The sequence below is a fragment of the Lacerta agilis genome, chromosome 3 (assembly GCF_009819535.1).
Source record: "Lacerta agilis isolate rLacAgi1 chromosome 3, rLacAgi1.pri, whole genome shotgun sequence".
Classification (NCBI taxonomy): Eukaryota; Metazoa; Chordata; class Lepidosauria; order Squamata; family Lacertidae; genus Lacerta; species Lacerta agilis.
Window position 1 is genome coordinate 1,640,224 of NC_046314.1, and position 22,449 is coordinate 1,662,672.

The window sequence follows — 22,449 nt, forward strand, 5'->3', positions numbered from 1 at the left end:
CCTCTTAAAGAGGAAAGTTTCACATTTTTTAGATGATAGAAAGTGATTGCCATATTGAAATTTGTAGACATTCTTGCAAAATACTATTTAGAAGGGATCTAGTTCTTGAAATATCAGAGATTCTCTGAGGAAAGATTCATAATATGATTGCGTTGTTCCCATTTTATTCCTTTTGAAGCGAAGCTCAGTAGAAAATGATGTTCCCATGGCATGTGACTTCTGTTAAATTAAATAAGATCTTGAAAATTAATGTGGTGTGTGTGTGTGTGTGTGTGTGTGTGTGTAATATACCGGTACATATAATTTGTTTGAACAGCATCGTGCTCGCACTGGGTATGGCTGTGAAGCAGTTTCATCTACTAGCTCTTTGCATAATGTTTGCTCCAGTTATTGTACCACTACTTCTCTTTTTTATGCATATCCCTTTGCCAGTCTCTTATAATAAAATACCTAAACATTTTCTTAAAATTATCCCTGATACAACACTAATCTACTGTGTGCTTACATGCGTGTCCCATGCTGCAGCCTTGGGAGCAGCTCTGAAACAGCTGGTGCAAATTTAGAACACAAAACTCTGTACCTTAAGCCCCTGTGGCTGAAGGCAGTCAGAATCAATAAGGATAAAAATGGGAATGACAAGTTTGGGAAATCCTTATTAAAAAGAACTTGAAAAATCCAGTGTGAGATGAAAAGGCTCTGCTTGTAGTCCAAAGGAGAAGCACAACTGATATACCTAGGTTTTTTGAAATTAAATGACAATTTCTCATGTGGTTTGGGCATCCTTTGCTTCTTGGATCTTCAGGGGGTGTCTGCTATTTATATATTGGCCTGTGTCAAATTCAATAAAACAGGAAAAATAGAAAGCAGCAGACAGCATATAATCCATCGCTGTAGTCCAGCAGAAACGGGAGCAATTAGCCATATATTTTTGTGGAGGGTTGAGATGTAGGTGACCACTGTGAGCTTCCCAAGCATTTTGCTTCATGTTTAAAACTTGTTAAATGTTAAAACTAGCCCTAGATAATTTGCAGTTGTGATGGGGACAACAAAAGTTCCATTAACACTAGCCTTCTCCCCCCCCCCCCCCCCGCACTGGAATGTCATGCTCACTCGCAGTCTTCACAATGCAACAGCAACCTGTAACACTCCTTCCATTTAAGCCCCTTTATCCCAGTATTTTTCATACTTGTCTCGTCACACACACACCCCAGTTTATTGCACCTTTGCTTTGCTAGTTTTTACAGTGTGGACAAACTGTGCTATTCTAACTCTTAATCCGTGGGATGGGGTCCATCCTGTTGCAGCACTATGGCAGAAGCCACTACAGGCACTCAGAAGCAAGTATCTTTGGCTTTAAGTGAAATGAGTGTCGAACTACAGCCTAATTGTGACATGGAGGACTTGGGTTTGTGGGGGCAGCAACTGTTTATTCCTGCAGTGGTAGAAGATGCGCCCGGAGGAGGGCCCCAGAGAAGGGAAGAGGAAAGAGAGACGCTTGATACATGACGGTGGTGGTATTGTGGGAAATGAAGTATTGGATTTCCTGTTGATTTAGAGGGAATGAAAAATGTTTTTTATTAGAGGGGAAGGGTACTGCATAAACACCCCTGGAGAGGAAAGGGAAGGGGGGAGAGATCAAGGGCAGAGACTGAGGCTGTGGTATGGTGGCAGCCGCAGTGAAGCAGTGCAGCCAGGTTGCATTTCTGTAGGGAAGCAGTTGCCGTCGGATTCCGGCCGCGTTTCTTCCAGGGGATGCAATGGGGGCAAAGCTTCTCCTTGCTGTTTTCTCTGAAGTGCACAGTCCCTTGGGAGGGGTGAAGGAGTTCACCTCTGGGTAAAAACCAACATAGTTGGCTCCATGGGTAGCTAGCACTGCACTTTGAGAGGTACAAATTAGGTCAGTTCCCTTTAAAATGCAGACAAAACTAAATGCTGTTTCTCTGAGGAAGTACCGTATTTTCCGGCGTATAAGATGACTGGGCATATAAGACGACCCCCAACTTTTCCAGTTAAAATATAGAGTTTGAGATATACTCAACCACAGATTCTCCACCTGGTGTATAAATCGACCCCCGACTTTTGAGAAAATTTTCCTGGATTGAGGAAGTTTGCTGTGATCCACCATAAGCTTTCTGGATTTGTGCACCCTTCTGTAGTAGAGAGCGGTATGCAACTAAATATTTGTGCTAGCGAGAGCACAGTGACATTTTCCCCTCTCCTCCCCTGTGTGTGCCCCCCGCAATGGGGGAAAAAATCAGCTCAGGAGGGTTGGGGAAAATCCTCAGAACAGATTTGGGAAACATGGAGGGAGAGGAGAGGGGGAAGGGTAGGTAAATTCATTCTTAGATCTACATCGCCTATAACCCTCAGCCTAAAAAATGTTTAAGGACTTATAAATTATGTTGGCTGTAGTGGAAGTTATTTAAGTGCCTGCTTTATTCTTCCATTGACATCCATGGGATAGAAAGGTGCTCCGTTCTGGCCAGGTGACACCCACAGTATTTACAGTAGCAAAGCTGCTTATTACACATACCTGTATTTGAGAGGTGGCAAAAGCTGAGGCCAGGATGTTTAGTAAAACATGGGGTGTACTCATTATGACTAAGTTATAAATTTTCAGAAGGTCAGTACCCTTGTTAAACTTCTACATAGATATCCCCAGGACCTCTTAAATAAAGTGCTATTTTATAGCAAGGTAAAAATTTCAAATGATGTGTGAATAAAAGGGCACTTTCATAACGTCTCACTCTAGGACCAACTAAGTTTGTTCTTGGTATGAGCTTTCGTGTGCATGCACACTTCTTCAGATACACTGAAACAGAAGTCACCAGGCCCTTATATATAGTGAGAGATTGAGGAGGGGTATTACTCAGAAGGGTGGTGGGAATGGGTGATTGGCTGATGGGTGTGGAAAACCTGTTGACGACTGTTAACGACTGCAATTAGTCTTAAAGGAAAAAGCAAGGGGTGAGATGGCTAAAGATAGCTTTGTCATGTATAATGAGATAAGAATCTACTGGAAGGATTTTTTTTATTTTGTTTTGACTATGGCAGACCAACACGGCTACCTACCTGTAACTCACTCTAGGACAACATTCAAAGCATACAGTCCATCAATATAAGGATAAACTGCTCTGAATAAGTTGAATTTCATTATTTTATTATTGTTTGTAGAGAGTTTCAGTTTCATTTTTTCTTTTAATCAGCATTTTTGTAAGTTAGAGGCAAGAAATAATTTACATTCCAATATCATTATTACTTTATGTTCATATCAAAGGAATTATGTTTTTAAAAAATCAAATCTTTTACTACTGTATCATACATAGAGGACATTTTGGTTGTCATCAGCACTGCTTTGTGAATTATCACAGTAATTATTTTACATACATTTAGGATACAGTGGTACCTTGGTTTACAACCATAATCCGTTCTGGAGGTCCAGTTGTAAACCAAAACAGGTTGTAACCCAATGGGGCCTCCCCCCAAAATTGGTTGTAATCGAAATAAAGGGACACACACTTCCGGGTTTGACGTGGTTGTAATCCAAAGCGGTTGCAAACCAAGGTACCACTGTAATATATTTGTCTTAGTCCGTATTTTTTACATTTAATTTCCCTCTGACCTCCAGCTTACTTTAAAAAAAAATGCCATGTGCAAATTAGGATATTTATCCAAATTAGAACAAGTGCTTCATGCACCTGATAAAATGGATGCTAATGCACAAAAAACATGTTGTAATAGCATTGCTAGTATTTAAGGTGCCACATGGCTCTTGGTTGTGTTTTGCTGCAACAGAACATCACAGCTACCCTCCAGAAAATGCCTGCTCGTTTTGTTGTTGAATACCAGAAAAGGAGATGCATGAATGATGGTACTTCACTGAGCATTTTAATTTAGTGAAAAGCGAATTCCCATCATCTGAGAGAAAGTTACCGTGTGATTTGGACCTGCACAACGACACCCACCAAGGTGAACACAGCTCCACCCCAGGGACTCAATAACTTATTTCAGCTGCCTGCCTGGAACTGCTGAAACAGGGAGCATCAGGGTGTGGACTTTGCTGCGCAAGCCTGGCAGAGATGGTGAGCCCTCTTGGAGAGTACAATTGCTCCCGTGTTTCCGCAGCAGCTAGTAAATATTACAATTATCACCCACCCCAGAGATTGCCTAGGTTCTTTTCAATTGCTGGTGTTTGTGCTTAATTTTCAGATCCATTTCATAATATCAGCATGAACAATTTTCCTTCTCAGCCTCCACCTCCTTTGAGAAACATTGTTGTTGTCGTTGTTTAGTCGTGTCCGACTCTTCGTGACCCCATGGACCAGAGCACGCCAGGCACTCCTGTCTTCCACTGCCTCCCGCAGTTTGGTCAGACTCATGTTGGTAGCTTCAAGAACACTGTCCAACCATTTCGTCCTCTGTTGTCCCCTTCTCCTTGTGCCCTCCATCTTTCCCAACATCAGGGTCTTTTCCAGGGAGTCTTTTCTTCTCATGAGGTGACCAAAGTACTGGAGCCTCAACTTCAGGATCTGTCCTTCCAGTGAGCACTCAGGGCTGATTTCTTTGAGAATGGATAGGTTTGATCTTCTTGCAGTCCATGGGACTCTCAAGAGTCTCCTCCAGCACCATAATTCAAAAGCATCAATTCTTTGGCGATCAGCCTTCTTTATGGTCCATCTCTCACTTCCATACATCACTACTGGGAAAACCATAGCTACACATGCACAATTTTCTAATTCCAGTGCTTTTTTTCTATAAAAAAAGTTTAGGGGTATGCATAGCCCTGTGTCCCCTCAGAAAAAGCCCTGTCTAATTGTTTTCAAAATCAAAATTGTGGGCAGCAGGAAAACCCACCATAATTCACTTACATGTGCAAAAACAGCTGTTTTCACAAACTAAACCAATATTTTTAGTTTCTAGTTTTGCTTATACTTGCAAAAACTATCTATGTTGCTCATCTTAACGGAAAACTTTGCATCTAGATTTTCATATTTTAGATATTATTTGTGTTAATGCAAAGAACCTATTTTTAGTGTACTGTAAAAAAATAGTGTACTGTACAGGTAGATGTCTTCTTCTTCTTCTTCATTAAAAAAGCAAACTCCAGCTAAACTTTTTTCTAGACACTATTTTTATGTTTTATATTTTTTGTTGTTTCGGAGCTTTCTAGTCTGCTGCTCTGTTCACATTTTCCTGGTTCATGCACATAAAAAATGTAGTTCTCATTTCAAATAGTGCTTTGAAATTCTTAGGGCAGGCTCCAGAGGGCAGCCAGGTGGGGGCATTTACCAGGACCCCAGCAAAGGAAGCATTGTACCAACAGCACTGCCTTTGTCAGTTTGCACCGAATATTTAGCTAGATAAGAGGCAGTATGGGGAAATTAGCCATTTGCAGATTGCCCTTCCAGATTAAGAGGCAGGGGGCTCACTAAGGAAGTCTGGCTTGAAGGTCCCTCAGCTCTGAACCGGCACTGTTGTGCCTCACCTCTTTACCTGCAACTTCCTGTATTGGGATGTAATATGGTGCTTTGGCCCATTCACACATGCAAATCACATTTTCATGCTGCTATTTTGCATTGCTTGGACATTCATGTGTGTATTGTTATAGGAATTCTAAGGTCTCATATATATAAATCATATGCTCATAAATTTACAAGGCAAACACATACGTAAGTATGTAAATCACGTGTCTGAAATAGTACAGGAGAGCAATCCTGAAGCCATCTTGAGACTTCCATGACCTCAAATACTCCTCTGCAGTGAGGAAGGAAAATGGGAAAGCCTCCCCATTTTCTCTTTGCTCACAAGTCATGTGTTAAGGGTGTATTTGTGTATGAATAGGGTGAGCCTGTGACCTGGATTCAGGAACTAAGTATTTAGCATCTCGAAGGAAATGGCCAGGCTGCCCAGGTAAAGTAATCAGTGACCATTATCAGGTATCATGGCAGGCAGGTTTTCTGTTGTAGTCTGCCCCCTTCAGTGATGTATGCATGATGTTTTTTTTTTGGGGGGGGGTCTCGACTTACAGGGTGGGCAATTTAAAAAGTCTATATAAGGGCTTGCGCACCATTGTTCAGGGTTCTCCTTCCTCCTGCGTGTGGGGAACGGGGACCCTGTCGCAACAGTTTAATAAAGATCAGGCTTACTAGCTGCTTTGCTTCTCAGTTTTCTCTGGTTGGCCTGTTATTTTCTCCCACTGATGGGAACCTACTTAAGGACTCTATATGGGCTCTTGGATACCCCATAAGGGAAAAGGAGCAGAAAAATGTTCAAATACAGTCAAGTGGTAGTGGCAGTTCTCTTCATAGACATCAGGAAATGGTAAAGTGGTAAAGCCGTTTCCAAACTGCATCACTTCAGGCCACAGATTGGTGGTTGCAAGACTGTAGCCTAGTCTTGACACTAACACAGTAGTTTTCCATATGTAGGGGGCACGGAGGAGCATTCCGTCATGTGAGGCCCCTCCTGCAGTCTGGACACAGGTTTACTGCCTCAGTTGCTCTAACCTTCCACATCAAAAGTTATTTTGGCAGTGAAGCTGCATGGGCATTGTGCAGTATTCTGGAATGTTGTAGTTTTCATAGCACAAAATTGTGGTTCTAGTATTTTATCACAATGTGCTTGTTTTCTGGGTTACTTTTCAAAAGATGTTGAAATGCCCATTACTGTATTGCTCAGAGCCCCATCTGCAACACTTCAGTCTGTGGTCCTGTGCAAGCAGCTGATAACATTAAGCACATTAAGAGTCTAGACATTACTAAAGCATGGGTCATCTTGCTCCCTGGCAGGTTAAAATAACAAGAGGGCAAGAATATAAAGTTGTTTCCCAGATTTTGGAAGTAGGATGCCATGTCCTGTTTAATTAGAGACTTTAAAATTATCCAACTTATGTAGTGTTATCTGTAGTTCTTCTGGGCTTCATTTGTGCTCTAGAAAACAAAACACATTCTTGGGTCAGTTTACCCAGGTTAGCAAGTTTTGATACTTTCCAGTTGCAAACGAAATTAGAAATTTAAAAATCTTTCAGGCATATTTATTAAGTGGATCCAGGCACACTATTTTTCAGTCCAAATCATTCTATGATGATAGTTGCAAAAAATCTGAAAAATAATAATTGAGCATTACACTTGTAACCACCCTTCTGCCAAGGCTCCCAGGGCACCATCACTGCAATCTCTTCATTTAATCCTCTCTGTGACCTTGTGAGGCCACCCTGTGAGCGTGACAGATGAGCAGAGATTTGAACCCAGTGTCCCAGGACTAAGTCTGACACTCCATCCGCTATGCCACCCTGGCTCATTTATGTTTTCCTATTCTTTGTCGTTATCTTCTTCTTCTTCTTCTTCTTCTTCTTCTTCTTCTTCTTCTTCTTCTTCTTCTTCTTCTTATTATTATTATTATTATTATTATTATTATTTCAGGTTGGAAATTAAATTTTAAAGAAAAGATCCTCACTGTGACAACTAGAATGGCAGTGGAATCCTAGGAAATGTATTAGTGGCTACACAAGAGAAGTAATGGGGGGGGGGGGAGGCCATTCTGGCCTTTGATGGCTCTTCCAGTGTGATACAACCGGGCTGTCAAAAGAGCCATGGGATTTTTGCATTTGGCAGCTGATGGCAATAGGGCTCTGGAAGGATGTTTCAGTTTTGATAGTTAAAAAACAGTATACAAATGTTGAGGATGTCTACCGGACATTATCAAATTTAAAAGCTGTTATCCTGTATGAAGAACATGTGCAGGTGTCTGTCTGCACCTTGTGGCTTAGGATGTGGGTTTCTTCAGGCATGGCTTGTCCAGATGCCGGGAAGCAAGTGGAATAGGCAAATGGAGCAATATTCCTAAATTTCCCTGTATTCACGCCCTAATGGGTGTCCTAGGCACGTGACATACTAGTGTTGTCTGTCTCTTCCCTATTCATGATAGGAGAGCTCAAATTTCCTCCCGTTTTCATAGATAGTACTAGCTGACCCGACCACGCATTGCTGTGGCTCATTTTGTGAAATGGAAAAGGAAGATGTAAAAGAGAAAGCGCATGCCTCCCTACAGCTTATCCTGTTGAACTTCCGCCTGCCTCCTGTTTGTCTTTCCCCCGTTTTTGCCTGCCTCCCCACAGCTTCTCCCGTTGAACTCCCGCCTGCTTCCTCTCTGTATTTCCTGTTTTTGCCTTCCTCCCCACAGCTTATCCCATTGAACTCCCGCCTGCCTCCTCTCTATATTTCCTGTTTTTGCCTGCCTCCCCACAGCTTCTCCTGTTGAACTTCTGCCTGCCTCCCCTCCGTATTTCCTGTTTTTGCCTTCCTCCCCACAGCTTCTCCCATTGAACTCTTGCCTGGCACCTCTCTGTCTCCCTCCCCCCCCCACTTTCGCCTTCCTCCCCACAGCTTCTCCCATTGAACTTCCGCCTGCCTCCTCTCCATATTTTCCCCGTTTTTGCCTGCCTCCTCACAGCTTCTCCTGTTGAACCTCCGCCTGCCTCCTCTCCGTATTTCCTGTTTTTGCCTTCCTCCCCACAGCTTCTCCTGTTGAACTCTTGCCTGGCACCTCTCTGTCTCCCTCCCCCCCACTTTCACCTTCCTCCCCACAGCTTATCCCGTTGAACTTCCGCTTGCCTCCTGTTTGTCTTTCCCCTGTTTTTGCCTTCCTCCCCACAGCTTCTCCCGTTGAACTTCCGCCTGCCCCCTCTCCGTATTTTGTTTTTGCCTTCCTCCCCACAGCTTCTCCCGTTGAACTCTTGCCTGGCACCTCTCTGTCTCCCTCCCCCCCCGCTTTCACCTTCCTCCCCACAGCTTCTCCCGTTGAACTTCCGCCTGCCTCCTGTTTGTCTTTCCCCCGTTTTAGCCTTCCTCCCCACAGCTTCTCCCGTTGAACTTCCGCCTGCCTCCTGTTTGTCTTTCCCCCGTTTTTGCCTTCCTCCCCACAGCTTCTCCCGTTGAACTTCCGCCTGCCTCCTGTTTGTCTTCCCCCTATTTCTGCCTTCCTCCCCACAGCTTCTCCCGTTGAACTTCCGCCTGCCTCCTGTTTGTCTTTCCCCTGTTTTTGCCTTCCTCCCCACAGCTTATCCCGTTGAACTTTTACTATTTCCTCCCCCCCCCCGGAAACCTGATACATGGTACAGTCCGCTCTGGCATTGAGCCTGGGGTCAGGAGGGACCATAACGATGCAAGGAGGGGTGGTGGGGAACTGGTAGGGTCCTTATACATTTGTGTGCGGCGCTTTTTCCTCTTCTGATAACTGGAGTTTCGTTTGTAAAGCGATACAGCAGTGCAGAAAGGATTGTGTGTGGAGACAGGATAGGGAGCGAAGCATAGTTGCTGAGGTTTCTCATCCTACATCCCCCCCCCCCCCCGCCATAAGGGCATTTTTTACTTCCCGGTTTGCCTGTTGCTCATTCGTTGAAGAAAGGAGGAAGGGAGGAGTGATCAGTGAAATCCGAGAACATTTCCCCCCTGTGTTTTCCTTTTTATTCTTTTTCTGGCTTTTGGTGGTCAATATTCAGTGATTGGGAACATTAGAAATTCCCCCATAGGAATCAGTGGACATTGTCAACTTGTTATGTGAACACTCACCTAACGAGGTATGTCCAGGGAATGTATTGGGTTCAGGAAGTTGGACCTGCATGTATTTTAGTTTGACTATGAGTTGTTGACTTGGTTGTTGCTGACAACATAGAAAACAGCTGCAGAGTGCAAAAGACACTCTATTCAAGACACCCACTCTTTCATAGTACGTTAGACTGATTTGAGGTTTTCCCCCCTCAACTTTTTTTATCCTGGGTTTTCTTGTTTTGTTTATGTTTTTCTGCACTTCTTAGGGTTCACCTGAGCATCCTGGTATCTCTCCCTCGCTTCTCAGTGACCCCATTTTGGCTACAATTCTGTTGGCACTCATCAGCTGAGTTTGCAGTTAGAAGAAACATTACATGATGTAATCCGATGCACTGGGACCACTGCCTCCCCTCTACAAATCTCTAACACACACACATTTCTGTGCACACCCACACCCATCTATATTATTGTATCATACTATATTGTACAAAATCACATTAGTTGGGACTGTTTCTCAAAATTGACCTAAACAACAAAGTACATTTGTAAAGCAGGCTGAGCCTATTTTAGTGCACACTTTTATAAGAGAATCCACCGTGTGCTCTTGGCCTGCCAAAACCAAAACCAGTTGCATTCCAATCACAGGTCTGTGCATTGCACACACACCCCGCACCCCCCGCACGAAGGTTAGGTGCTGTGAGGGAAGCCATGTGTTTGTGTCTCTGCCTTCAAGAGTTCTACTTTCATACTTTGTTTTAAAATGGTTTATTTTTTAAAAAGAGAAAATGAATGTGTGTACATATAAAAGTTGTCTTCCGAATAATTAACAGGATTTTTATTTAGTCTTAGTCCTTTATCAAGGGCATCTTTGGTTTTATTTGGAAGAAGGGATGGTTTATGCCTAGAAACATGTCTCTTCACCCCCCCCAACCCCTGTTAATGCACATTTCATTTTGCAAGCTGTGTTAGGTACATAAAAACTTCATACATGAGCCAGACAATGAGAGATATTATAGAAGTGATTATTCGTAAATATTTAGTGACCTGTGGCTAAAAATCTTTTAATAGAAAGTGTCAATGTTTTCAGTTCCAAGAGGTTTACTGTTTAGTGGCTACATTTTATAAGGTACTATTTCATGACTTGCAGTGTTTTACAGCAAATCTTTTTACTGTTTTTTCAGTAGGAAAAGTAATGGGAATTTCCTGAGTGAAATTCTTAAGGGTGGGATTGCTATACTGTTCCACCCAGGAGACCAGGTTTTACCTGGATTCTAGCTTTGCCACCCCATGGCAGGTTGCAACACTGGATGGCACACATTCCCAGCTTTCATATAAAAATGTAAGCCATGACTCTTGTACTGTAGATCCCCAGATCTCAGGCAAAGTGTGTAGAAGGCACCCTGCACATTCATTTTATGACAAATTTGTCTGCTCCTACTTTTTGGTGTTTTCAGCCAATGAGTGTTGCCATAGCTATTGTTGACATTTAGGGAAACAGTGATATCCACACATACACACCCCAAAAATGTCTGGAATGGCGCACATTGTCTGGAGAAGAATCACCTTAGTTCATTTTCCAGCCTTTTGTTTGTTTGTTTGCTTGTCCTTAGAGGAAGAGAGATTGCGGCTGCATAGAAAGCAGTTCAGAAATCCAGGGTGAGAGTGTAGCTATAGTTGAGCAACAGCAGGTCGAGGGCTACTTCCTTGGACTGACAGCAGACTCTTGGGGCTTATTCTCAGAGAAGAGTGTATAACATTGCAGCCTTACATTTCCTGCAATATATAACTGTCTTCATTTTTATTTAACCTTTGAGGGTTACATGTAAAAGTATTTCAGAATACTTCTATAGGTTTTCTTCCTATAGAGCAACTTTCAAAGGAATGATTTTGAGTGGGAAAGCAGAGGGTTGGGACTGGTTAACACACCACTTGTTTTGCATAATCAGCAAATAGTTTGCATAATATGCAGACCTGGGCCACTCAGTTCCTGGGAACTGGCTTGTGGTAAGCTTCCTTAAGGTACACAGTATAAACACTGAAAAAAAAATCCCTATGCCTGGCATTTTCTTATACTAGAAGTCTAGTTGATGCTGTGTGTCCAAGGCAATGTTAGAAACTCAGATATATAAGCTAGGCACCAAACAGATTGCCTAGTTGCCATTTTGGGCCAGATGGCTTGAAAGTCATATTTTTCAATATGACTTTTTGGACCCTGAAATTCATTCTGATTGTGCAGATAAATATAACAACTAGAATTCTACAAGATGTGTTGCTAGTGTGTGAAAACAGTCAGGAACCAAGGATCCCCAGAAATGCATCTCCAGATGGTGGCATCCTGGCACCCAGGCATCTTCACTTGGTTGCAAGTGGCTGATAGCCATGTGCAAAATGCGCCTGGCAGCTAGTGAATTTCAAACACTGGTCCAAGGTCACTTTCTGATGTTAACAAAAGAAATTGCCTATGCGCTTGTAGGGAAGAAAAAATGAGGGCATGCTCACAGTGTGTAAATAGATTCCTGCTTTATTCTAACATGCACACCCCACTCTCTTTCTCACACATCTAGTTTAATTTGGCAATGAGAAAGAAGGACGTTAGGCTGTTGTATGCTTGGTAGAGGAGGATAGGATTGAGACAGAGATCGGGGTGCACTGACAATTGCTCCCCCTGTGCTATGTGGCTCTTAATGCTTCTCAGCTGTAGGATAGGCACGAGGCATCTTCTTGGCCATCCTTCTTACTCCATCTCTGCCCATGTTGCATCAGAACATGACAAGAAGATGAAAATCTGAGGGTTTCAAGGACAATGAGAGATCTCGGTGGAAAATGCCTTCCTGACCCCTGTAGCCAGAAGGCAACCTTGTTCCACAGCAATTCCCATGCAGCGGATTTCTGAGAAGGGAGGGTTGATAGGCAGTTATTTTCTCCATATGATGCTGTGCCAAAAGGTGATTATACAGGGCAGGGGCAGGTTTATTGTGCGACACTGCATCTGGATTTTAAAAGATAATGTTTTCGATATAATTTCTCCCTATTCTCTTAAGGTAACAATGACAGGTTATTATTAGATTCACAGCAACTTTGCTTGTTTCATAGTGATTTATTGCAGTTAAATGAAGAAGCATGTTTGAATTCTTAACTTTAAATATGTTTTTTGTGATTTTAGGAAGAATGAGGTATTTATGGATTGAACTAGACCTTCTCTGTTCTGTTATCTTTATAATGTTTGCCACTAAGTACTTCCAGGTGACATCTTCCAGGCATACGTGTGTGTGCGCGCGCGCACACACACACACACACACACACATTTAAGTATTCTGTTTGAAAGCTGAAGAAAGTATTGCAGAGTATTAATGTAAAAATAAGCTGTTCCTCTTGACAATTTTATCATGTAATATTTCAGTTATTTTCACTAGGAAATGGTTTTAATTACAGTAGTTAAAACTATATTAAGATATTTTTAATCCATACAAACCTCTGAGAATCACTTTATCATATTACAGTGGAGAACTTTGTTGCAGAAGTTATTTAACTCCTTAAATACCTTTACTTAAATATTATTGTTCTAATGACCCATTTCTATTGATCAACTATGATATTTATTGAATTAATGCCCACAGCAGATGGGGCTTCTGTTTGGAAACAAAGAGAAGCTGCAGGACTGTTTTTAGTTCAGCCAAGAGCAACCAAAGGTCTTTGAGGAGAAGCGTATTCGTGTCTTTTGCCCTCTTTCTGCAGCTGCCAAGGGCATTGGTGATGCAACGACACCTTGCCAACCCTCTGCTTCTGCAAAGCACGTCAGTAGAGCAGCTGTGGCTTCTTTGACAAATTATGGTTAAAGCGGAGTAGGGCATATTCCACCCATTAGTACACTGCAGGCTGCTGGTGTAGATTATCCTAGTTATAAAAGCTAAGGTTACTATTCCAAGGGATTCAAAGAGTTCTTGTGGCTGGCTGCTGCTATTGAAGATGGGAAGTAAACATTAGTAATTTTTGTTCTCTTTAGAAGTCAACCTATTTTATAAAGTTTTGAGGATTGGCTGTGTATCCCAGCTAAAAACTCCCAAGACAATTCAGTCAATCTGCACCAGCAAAGTGCTTGGTGAAAAGTCTTGGCATAAATTCAGCATAGGTCTCTACAATACAGGTTCAAATTGGCCATAGACACCAAACTATTGAATCCAATATCTCCTATTGTGCAAGAGCAAGCATTATTATTATTATTATTATTATTATTATTATTATTATTATTATTATTTATATACCACCCTATACCCGGAGGTCTTAAGGCGGTTCACAGAATAAAAGCAAAATATAAAACCACAAAATACATAATCAAAATAAAAACAACAACACAATAGTTTGTTATATAGGCAAAACTTCACAGAGCTCTTTGTGGCAACATAATGTTATGAGATCAGTTTATTCCAGATAACTTTTGCAGGTGAAGTTATGGAGGCTGAAATTCCAGTCCCATAAAGGCAAAGGAGTAGTCTGAGCCATAACCAAATGCCAGGCAGAACATGTACTCTGAAATGTTGCCTACGTCAGCACGCCTGTGGAAATTAAGGTGGGAACCTTGATCCTTCTTGCTTCCTCTGCCTGTTCTCAGAACTGCTTGTTAAAATAAAAAAGAAGGTCCCCGTGTTAGAGGTAAGCAACATGTATGGTCCCAGTTACTGTTAATCTTCCTTATGTTAACCCAGAAAGAGGCAAGACCTTTAACCAAGACTGTAACCTCTTAGTCCAGGTGTATCCACCCTGACTGACAGACAGGAAAATGGGATTGTTAATCTTTGCTTTCATTTTAATCATTAAGCCCCCACCCTGGGGCATAAAAACAGCTGCTTTCTTGCTTTAGCATCTAGAAACACTTTTGGATCCCAAAAGTATTTAAAAAGTATTAAAAATGCCAGTGTCAGAATACCCTGGTCTCAAAGTCAAAGGATACAAAAAGGAGTGACTGGGTTGCCTGTAAGAAGAGCAGGGCTTGTGTGCAATCTGGACACGTCATAACAGCCTTGCGAGATAAATCAGCTGAGTGGACACCACATGGCGTGACACTTGGCGCAGCTGACCACATTTGCAAGAATAATAAAGATCCACTGAGCCATCCGAGGGCAAAGGGCCAAGCAAAGTGAAGCAGTTGTGGCTTTAGGAACTCGCTTGGCAATGGTGAAGCAGCGTGGAGAGAGGAGAAGGCACTCCGGCCCTCGTAGATGAGACCTCCAGCTAGTTTTGTGTATATGAGAGAGAGTTAAGCAAAACAACAAAACTTAATTATGTGAGTGCCTTAGTGTGTGGCCTTCAGTATGTGTAGAAAGCTTCCTGAACATTTTATCTTCAGAATGATAGCACCTAAATGAAAGACATTTTACATCATTTACTTCCAGAAGTGTTAATATCTTCCTGTGTTTTGTACTGAACATTCACATAGCTGAAAACGGGGGTTTGTTCTTTAGTGTCCAATTAAGGATGCGGTCTTCGAAAACAACATTTAACTCAAGCTCCTCTGTGTCTTTTGTAAAGTTCTAGCGCTTTAAAGTACAGCATTGGTTAATTTATTGTCAGAAATGTGAACAGAATGTTTGAAAGTGGCGTCAACATAGCTAAAGACTTGCAATGCCTGTTCATTTGTTTGCATTTTGTAGCATTTAGGTTTCTATTAAAATACTCTTGCAGTTTTATTTTAGATTGAAAAATAGTTTAGGAGTTCCACATTTAGTTAACACTTACCATGTATACACTGGGATTACGTTTTGACTTCCTCTTTTCTTTATCTCTTTTTCATCCTATTCCCTTGAGAGAAACATTTGAACTTTCGTTTTTTTCTGGGCTTGCTAAATTCCTTTATCAGTGAATGGTATTGTTGAGACTGAGTCAAACGTATTCCTTATTTTACAGAAATGATTGATCACAATCCAGCTTGCGTACTCTAGAAAGTCTATTGTCTCGTTTCTTTCTTGATCCAGACTGAAGCTCTCTGTGCCAAATGGAACGTATTAGATCCCACAACTGGATTGAATTATGTTATATGTTTTTTGTCAGTCAGTGGATTTATACAGTTAATTTACACTGAAAGTGCTTAAATTGAAATGCAACAATTTTTAGGGGTGACTGAGGTACTGCTTGCTCCTGTTTTAAATTGGTATAAATCAAACAAAGCAAGTGTGTTACTGTTTATGTACAGAACAGACGTACAGAACACTATTCAGTGTGATGGGGATGGCTAGTATAAAGTTGTCTGTAGACAAATGTAGAGAAGTGGTCTAAACAAAGAATGGCCTTGTTTCGTCCGTATCAGAATGAAACAAGTACCCAGGATGGAGGCCTGCTAGAACCTTTCATGGCTGCCTGACCAGAAGCTTAGAATCATAGAATCCTAGAGTTGGAAGAGACCCCAAGGGCCATCCAGTCCAACCCCCTGCCAAGCAGGAAACACCATCAAAGCATTCCTGACAGATGGCTGTCAAGCCTCTGCTTAAAGACCTCCAAAGAAGGAGACTCCACCACACTCCTTGGTAGCAAATTCCACTGCCGAACAGCTCTCACTGTCAGGAAGTTCTTCCTAATGTTTAGGTGGAATCTTCTTTCTTGTAGTTTGAATCCATTGCCCCGTGTCCGCTTCTCTGGAGCAGCAGAAAACAACCTTTCTCCCTCCTCTATATGACATCCTTTGATATATTTGAACATGGCTATCATATCACCCCTTAACCTTCTCTTCTCCAGGCTAAACATACCTAGCTCCCTAAGCCGTTCCTCCTAAGGCATCGTTTCCAGGCCTTGGACCATTTTGGTTGCCCTCTTCTGGACACGTTCCAGCTTGTCAGTATCCATCTGCTGATGGAGCTTGACTCAGAAGGAAAACCTGCAGATTCCAGTATGCTAGAACTGCTGGGAATACATGGAATAGATTTCTCAACCTAACAACAACTGAATAGCTTTCTAGCATTTATTGTTTTTCTCAACTAATTTGTACTTGTTTTAATGATACTTTCAATTACAGTCTTTTCAGTTCATTGCAGCCAGGCAGCTAAACCAAGGTTTGGCTTAGCATGTTGTCTGAACCTGGGATCGTGGTTAACATCTTGCCTGTTTAACCATGAACTAGAGCCAAGGTTCGTTCTATGGTTAGCCACACTGAACGAAAAGGCCTAGGAGGGGTTGAGCAGCTGAAGAAGAAGACGAGTTTGGATTTGATATCCCACCTTATCAAAGGAGTCTCAAGGGACGCGGGTCGCTGTGGGTTAAACCACAGAGCCTAGGGCTTGTTGATCAGAAGGTCGGTGGTTCGAATCCCCGCGACAGGTTGAGCTCCTGCCAACCTAGCAGTTTGAAAGCACGTCAAAGTGCAAGTAGATAAATAGGTACCACTCCGGCGGGAAGATAAATGGCGTTTCTGTGTGCTGTTCTGGTTCACCAGAAGCATAGCTGTCAACTTTTCCCTTTTTTAAAGGGAAATTGCCATATTCCGAATAGAATTCCTCGCAAGAAAAGGGAAAAGTTGACAGCTATGACCAGAAGCGGCTTAGTCATGCTGGCCACATGACCTGGAAGCTGTACTCCGGCTCCCTCGGCCAATAAAGCAAGATGAGCGCTGCTACCCCAGAGTCGTCTGCGACTGGACTTAATGGTCAGGGGTCCCTTTACCTTTTTAAGGAAGAAGAAGAAGAAGAGTTTGGATTTGATATCCCGCTTTTCACTACCCGAAGGAGCCTCAAAGTGGCTAACATTCTCCTTTCCCTTCCTCCCCCACAACAAACCCTCTGTGAGGTGAGTGGGGCTGAGAGACTTCAGCAGCTGCATGTGGAGGAGCGGGGAAGCAAACCTGGTTCCCCAGATTACGAGTCTCCGCTCTTAACCACTACACCACACTGGCTCTCTGAGATAAGCTCCTTGGGAGCCAGCACTTTCGCATGCTCCTGCAAAGTCAAGATTTGACTTACATGTGAACAAGGCAATAGCAGAAACTAACCACAAAGCGCAAAACTGAGATGTGCCTTTTGACAATTCTGTGCATATTTTCACCACACATCACGAGTCTGTTTCAAGCATCCTATGGTAGACAATACGAGGTTACTACTTCTGTTTTATAGGAGCAAGTGTGGCTGAAGAGTAACTGCACCAGATATTATTATTATTATTATTATTATTATTATTCATTTATATAGCACCCTTCATCTGAAGATTGCTGCATGCAAGCAAAGAACTTATACTGGGTGCGATGAAGAGGTAGAAAACTGGGGGGTTAGGGCCTTCTCAGAGTAGACCCAGTGAAAATGATTGATCTAAGTTAGCCAAGTCCATTAATTTCAGTGAGTCTACTCTGAATCGGACTAGCATTGGCTACATCCCTGAATGTGCAAGGTAATTACAGTATATTCTGGTGTATAAGACTACTTTTTAATCCAGGAAAATCTTCTCAAAAGTCGGGGGTCGTCTTATACGCCGGGTGGAAAATCTGTGGTTGAGTATATCTCAAACTCTATATTTTAACTAGAAAAGTTGGGGGTCGTCTTATACGCCCAGTCGTCTTATACGCCGCAATATACAGTAATCAAGTTAGATTCAATTGATACATTACTAGTTCATATAGTGACTTGAAGAGAAATAGTTTTTCCATGTTAATTGTGCTTTATTGTTTAAAAATTGACACGTTAAAGCAAGTACAGTATGTTAAATGCAGAGAAGACTTCTTATAACAACTTTTATCCAGTTGAGCTTATAGTTGTGTGTAATAAACCTGAATTCCTACCCCTCCCCCGCAAGCAAGCCTGTTATTTCATCATAAAGTTGTTACCTTTGGTTACAGGAAAACTACTTAAACTACCTAATAGTAGGTTTATTTAACCAAAGAGGTTGGGTGGAGGAGGAGATGGAGACAACACAGACTTTCTGGGAACTGAGATAGAAATTCAATTTGGGGGTGGGGGGGAATTGCTTAAATACATCCTTGAGCTGCACTGTGGCACTGGGTTTATCTCTCATATGAGGAGAAGATAGTAAAGACATGTGAAGGTTCGTAGAAAAAGTTTAAATAAAATATGACTGAAGAAAGTAAACAGAAAGGAGGTGTGAAATTATCACAGCAAAAGAAACTAATTATCCAAGTTGAATAATTCAAGACAGAGGAAGGAGAATTGATAGAAGAGGCAGCGAAGACTAGTAGGAGAGGCACAGTGGTCAGTCTAAGGGAACAAATTAGTTTGAGTAGCTTTGAAAGGGAGACTGGTACAAATTTCCTAGATAATTAATGATTAAAAAAACATTTCACTAAATTAAATACAATGCTAATACTATGGGCGCTAGACGAATAGAGAAAAAGGGATTACCTAGTAGAAGCAAACTTAATTGTGCAGAGGCAGGGAGAGAAAAAGAGAAGGTGAAGTTCAGTTTTATCAAAATTCATATTCAAGAGATGAGAAGGTGACCAGGAGGAATTAGGAGGGAGCATATCAGAAATATTAAGGAGTAATTTCAAGCAAAGAACAATAGTAATCAGCTTTGTCATGGTACTGAAGATTTTTTTTTTAAAAAACAAACAGCTGAGAGAGATGATGTATAATGTGGAAAGAAAAGTCCCTGGGCAGAACCACAGAAAACATAATCAGAAAAGTGTTATTTATAGCATTATAATATTGTACCATCCTGAATACTATAATGTTGTTGTTGTTGTTGTTGTTGTTGTTGTTGTTGTTGTTGTTGTTGTTAAGTTATAGGTAAAACCTTTGGAGTAAATGGCTGAGGTACCTAATAATAATGTGATCTCTTGAGATCAAGGGCTTCGTTGGGAGAACAGGTTCCAGTTGCTAATTCCTAATATAAAATTATGTTTTTGTTTTTTATCTTTTCATTTTTCTTTTTTGTTTCACAGCAAGATTCTCTCTCTCTCTCTCTCTCTCTCTCTCTCTCTCTCCACACACAGTGCTTTTTTCCTGCGGGGACGCAGGGGGACGCATACCCCTAAACATTTTTTAAAGAAAAAATCATTGTTCATATTCATATATTTACCAAATGTGTCAATAACTTTTTGTTGACACACTTGGTAAAGCATTTTATTTTGTCATCTTTGCTGTATTTCATTTGGATTGGTACTTTTATGTGACAGATCAAAAGAAGGTATTAAAAGGTAACATATTTTATATTACAGAGGCATAGGAAGTGCTTTCTTTCCATTTACAATAATTCCATCTGGAAGCATTTTTAGAACCAAAAGACAGTAACACAAACATTATGATTAAATATAAGAAAACTGAAATGCTTCTAGATCCATTGTATACAGAACAGAAAACCAAGAACTCCACAAACTACCTTGATGAGAGTGTGGAAGTAGCTAACAACAATCACAATCAATGGGGTGAGGTTGTTTATTCCATTTTAACTACTAAAACTGAGTTCCCTAATGTGGACTCTGTCCTGAAATGCTCCTTTCTCTGATGTCTGTTGCTGCCAGTGAGGCTCAGCTGGAATAACTGGTATTCTCCAACCAGTGTTTATCTGTGTTAACACACTTTCCCTTGAGGGAGCTTCTGAGAATGTCTTGCTGTCAGTTTCATCTCCTTAGGACAGATCTTATTCCATTTTATATTGCCAACATTTTAAAGCAATGTTGTGATTTTGTTCTGTCCAGTAGTACTACTGCATACCCTCCAACATTTCCCCCTTGAAAATAGGGACGCCCTAAGGAAAAGCAGAACATTACCGGGTCAAATCAGAAACCGGGATGGCTTCTGTAAATCTGGGACTGTCCCTAGAAAATAGGGACACTTGGAGAATCTGCTACTGATTAGTAGTACTGGTCAGACCATTAGAAGCAAATGGGGCGATTAGGCCGTTCATCTTTTCAAAACAAGAAAAGAACAGTTTCAGATGTGGAGTGTTAGACAAGTCAATTAGTTTATTAAACCACGTCTTCTTTTTCTGAATGCATATTTATATGTTGGAAGCTTGATGGAGATGTGGTATGGGCATCAGACTCAGATGTGCCTGGGCCACCTTGTGGGTGGCTAGGGCTACACTTGAAGATTTTCATTGCAGGGGGGAACACAACATTGATGTGGAAGATGCCAGTGGTAGGACCTCTGATTAAATTTAATGAAACCCCCACTTTCTAGTTCCTGTGCAACCCCCTTCCACATCCTGTCCCCTATCTATAGCCACTTCCCTCCCCCATTCCAGCAGCTTCCAATGCCATGTGCTGCTATTTGCTTGCTAATCTAAACATCTCTTGTCCACTATGCCCTCCCCTGGTGGTGGCCACTCCCCACAGAACCTCATACCACAATTTTCTCCTTGACAAAAAATGTTACAACTTTGGTGTTCTGCTCCAGTCCAGTCCAGTCCCTCCTCCTTCCTATTTATCTGATGGGACTCCAACTCCCATCAGCTCCAGCCGGCATGGCCACTGGTCAGGAATGAAGGGAATTGAAGTCCTGCAATATCTGTAGGGCACCACATTGACTATCCCTGCCCTACAGGAAATGATGAGGCAGGCAGAATCAGTCTTTACTTTGTCAGCAATTATGAAAGATAGCTCAGTATGTGGAAGGTGGTTTTTATTTTTTATTTAATGTTTCTTAATTAACACTTATTTTGTTTATGTGGCTCCTGAAAGATTTCTCCCAAGGGATTGCAGTAATTGACAAAAAAAGTACCATAGTCCAGATCTACAGGGATTCTTTCCCCAGGCTCCTCTCTGAGTTGGCGCCAGTTTTGAGAGTCCCTATCTTGTGTTGGGTAATTGGGACACTTCGAGATTCTGTTGGTGAACCACCCACCTTACTTCCCAGCAGTATCCTGCCCTGGACAGATCTAAGTTATCTCAGATTTAATGCTGAGGACCCGCAAGACAAGTTGTTCTCCTGGGAGACCTCAACATCTGTGCCACATTTACCTTTTCTGGGGTAACTCAGGTCTTGATGGCCACCACTACAACCCTAAAGTTGTCCCATTAGCACACTCTTGGTTTTCTCAGCTGAATGGAAAGTAGTTGGGTGATTTCCTCATGGTTTGTCATGATCAATTTCCTGTTGACAAATGGCAGCCCTTCCTCTCTGAAGGGTTAGGATGCCTATTAGAATAGTTCCCCCTAGTGGCTGATGACGTCCAGTGAAAATCTCAATGATTCCCAGGGAGCTTGTGGTTGGCATGGTCGTGGAGTGGAGAGATTACTCGGGTGGTTGACATAGAAGCTCCTCAGTGCCGTCTCCCACAGAGTAGAATCTGCTGAGCTCCTTAGTATAGATCTGAGTTAAGGGCAGTGAAGCAAGTTGGCAGACAGCTGGAAGCTCTCTGAGAGTCTGAACAAGCACAGATGAGTTTGTTATTGACCGTGATGGCAGAAAGCAAACAGTATTCTGCCACCATTTTGTACTCGCAGTGGAGCTTTTCTAAGTGGTTTGCATCCTTTTTATCTTCTCAGGCCAAACCATTTTAATTTGATGCACCTTCTCCCTCGTCTCCAAGTCATTTTTTCTGCTTTGTTAGTTGTGTATTTTGATTATGTTAACCTGCCCTGAGAACCTGTTGTTGAAGAGTAGAGTAGGATATAAATGTCCAAACTTAATTACAGTTCAGTCTATGACTATGAAAAAATGGCTCGACTTGTACTTGGGAGTTCATTTGTGCAATAAGGTCACATTAAGCTCTTCTGTTAGTTGTGTGATATTAATTTGTAATGTGATATAATCTTACAGCCCACTTGCATTGTGTGCCCTACCTCCTCTTTGCTACTCTTTTAGAGCACGGTGATTTAATACCTTTTAAAAAACTTTTTGGTAACACTTAAGTAACTTTCAAAATAATTGCCTTTCAGGTTTTCATTAGGAGATGCTCGCAGGCCTCTCCATGAGTCGGCAGTATTGGTGGAAGACATTGTCCACACTCAGCTGATTAATTTGGTAAG

General features: G+C 41.8%; 1 protein-coding gene across 3 annotated transcripts in view; it reads left to right on the forward strand.

Moving 5' to 3' along the window:
- SUPT3H (SPT3 homolog, SAGA and STAGA complex component) overlaps positions 1 to 22,449 on the forward strand; it is a 231,597-nt gene that overhangs the window by 126,600 nt on the left and 82,548 nt on the right. For all 3 annotated transcript variants that reach the window (XM_033145597.1, XM_033145596.1, XM_033145595.1), the window contains exon 3: positions 22,360 to 22,444. In XM_033145597.1, coding sequence (XP_033001488.1) covers positions 22,360 to 22,444 — 85 coding nt within the window. The remainder of the gene's footprint in view (positions 1 to 22,359; positions 22,445 to 22,449) is intronic.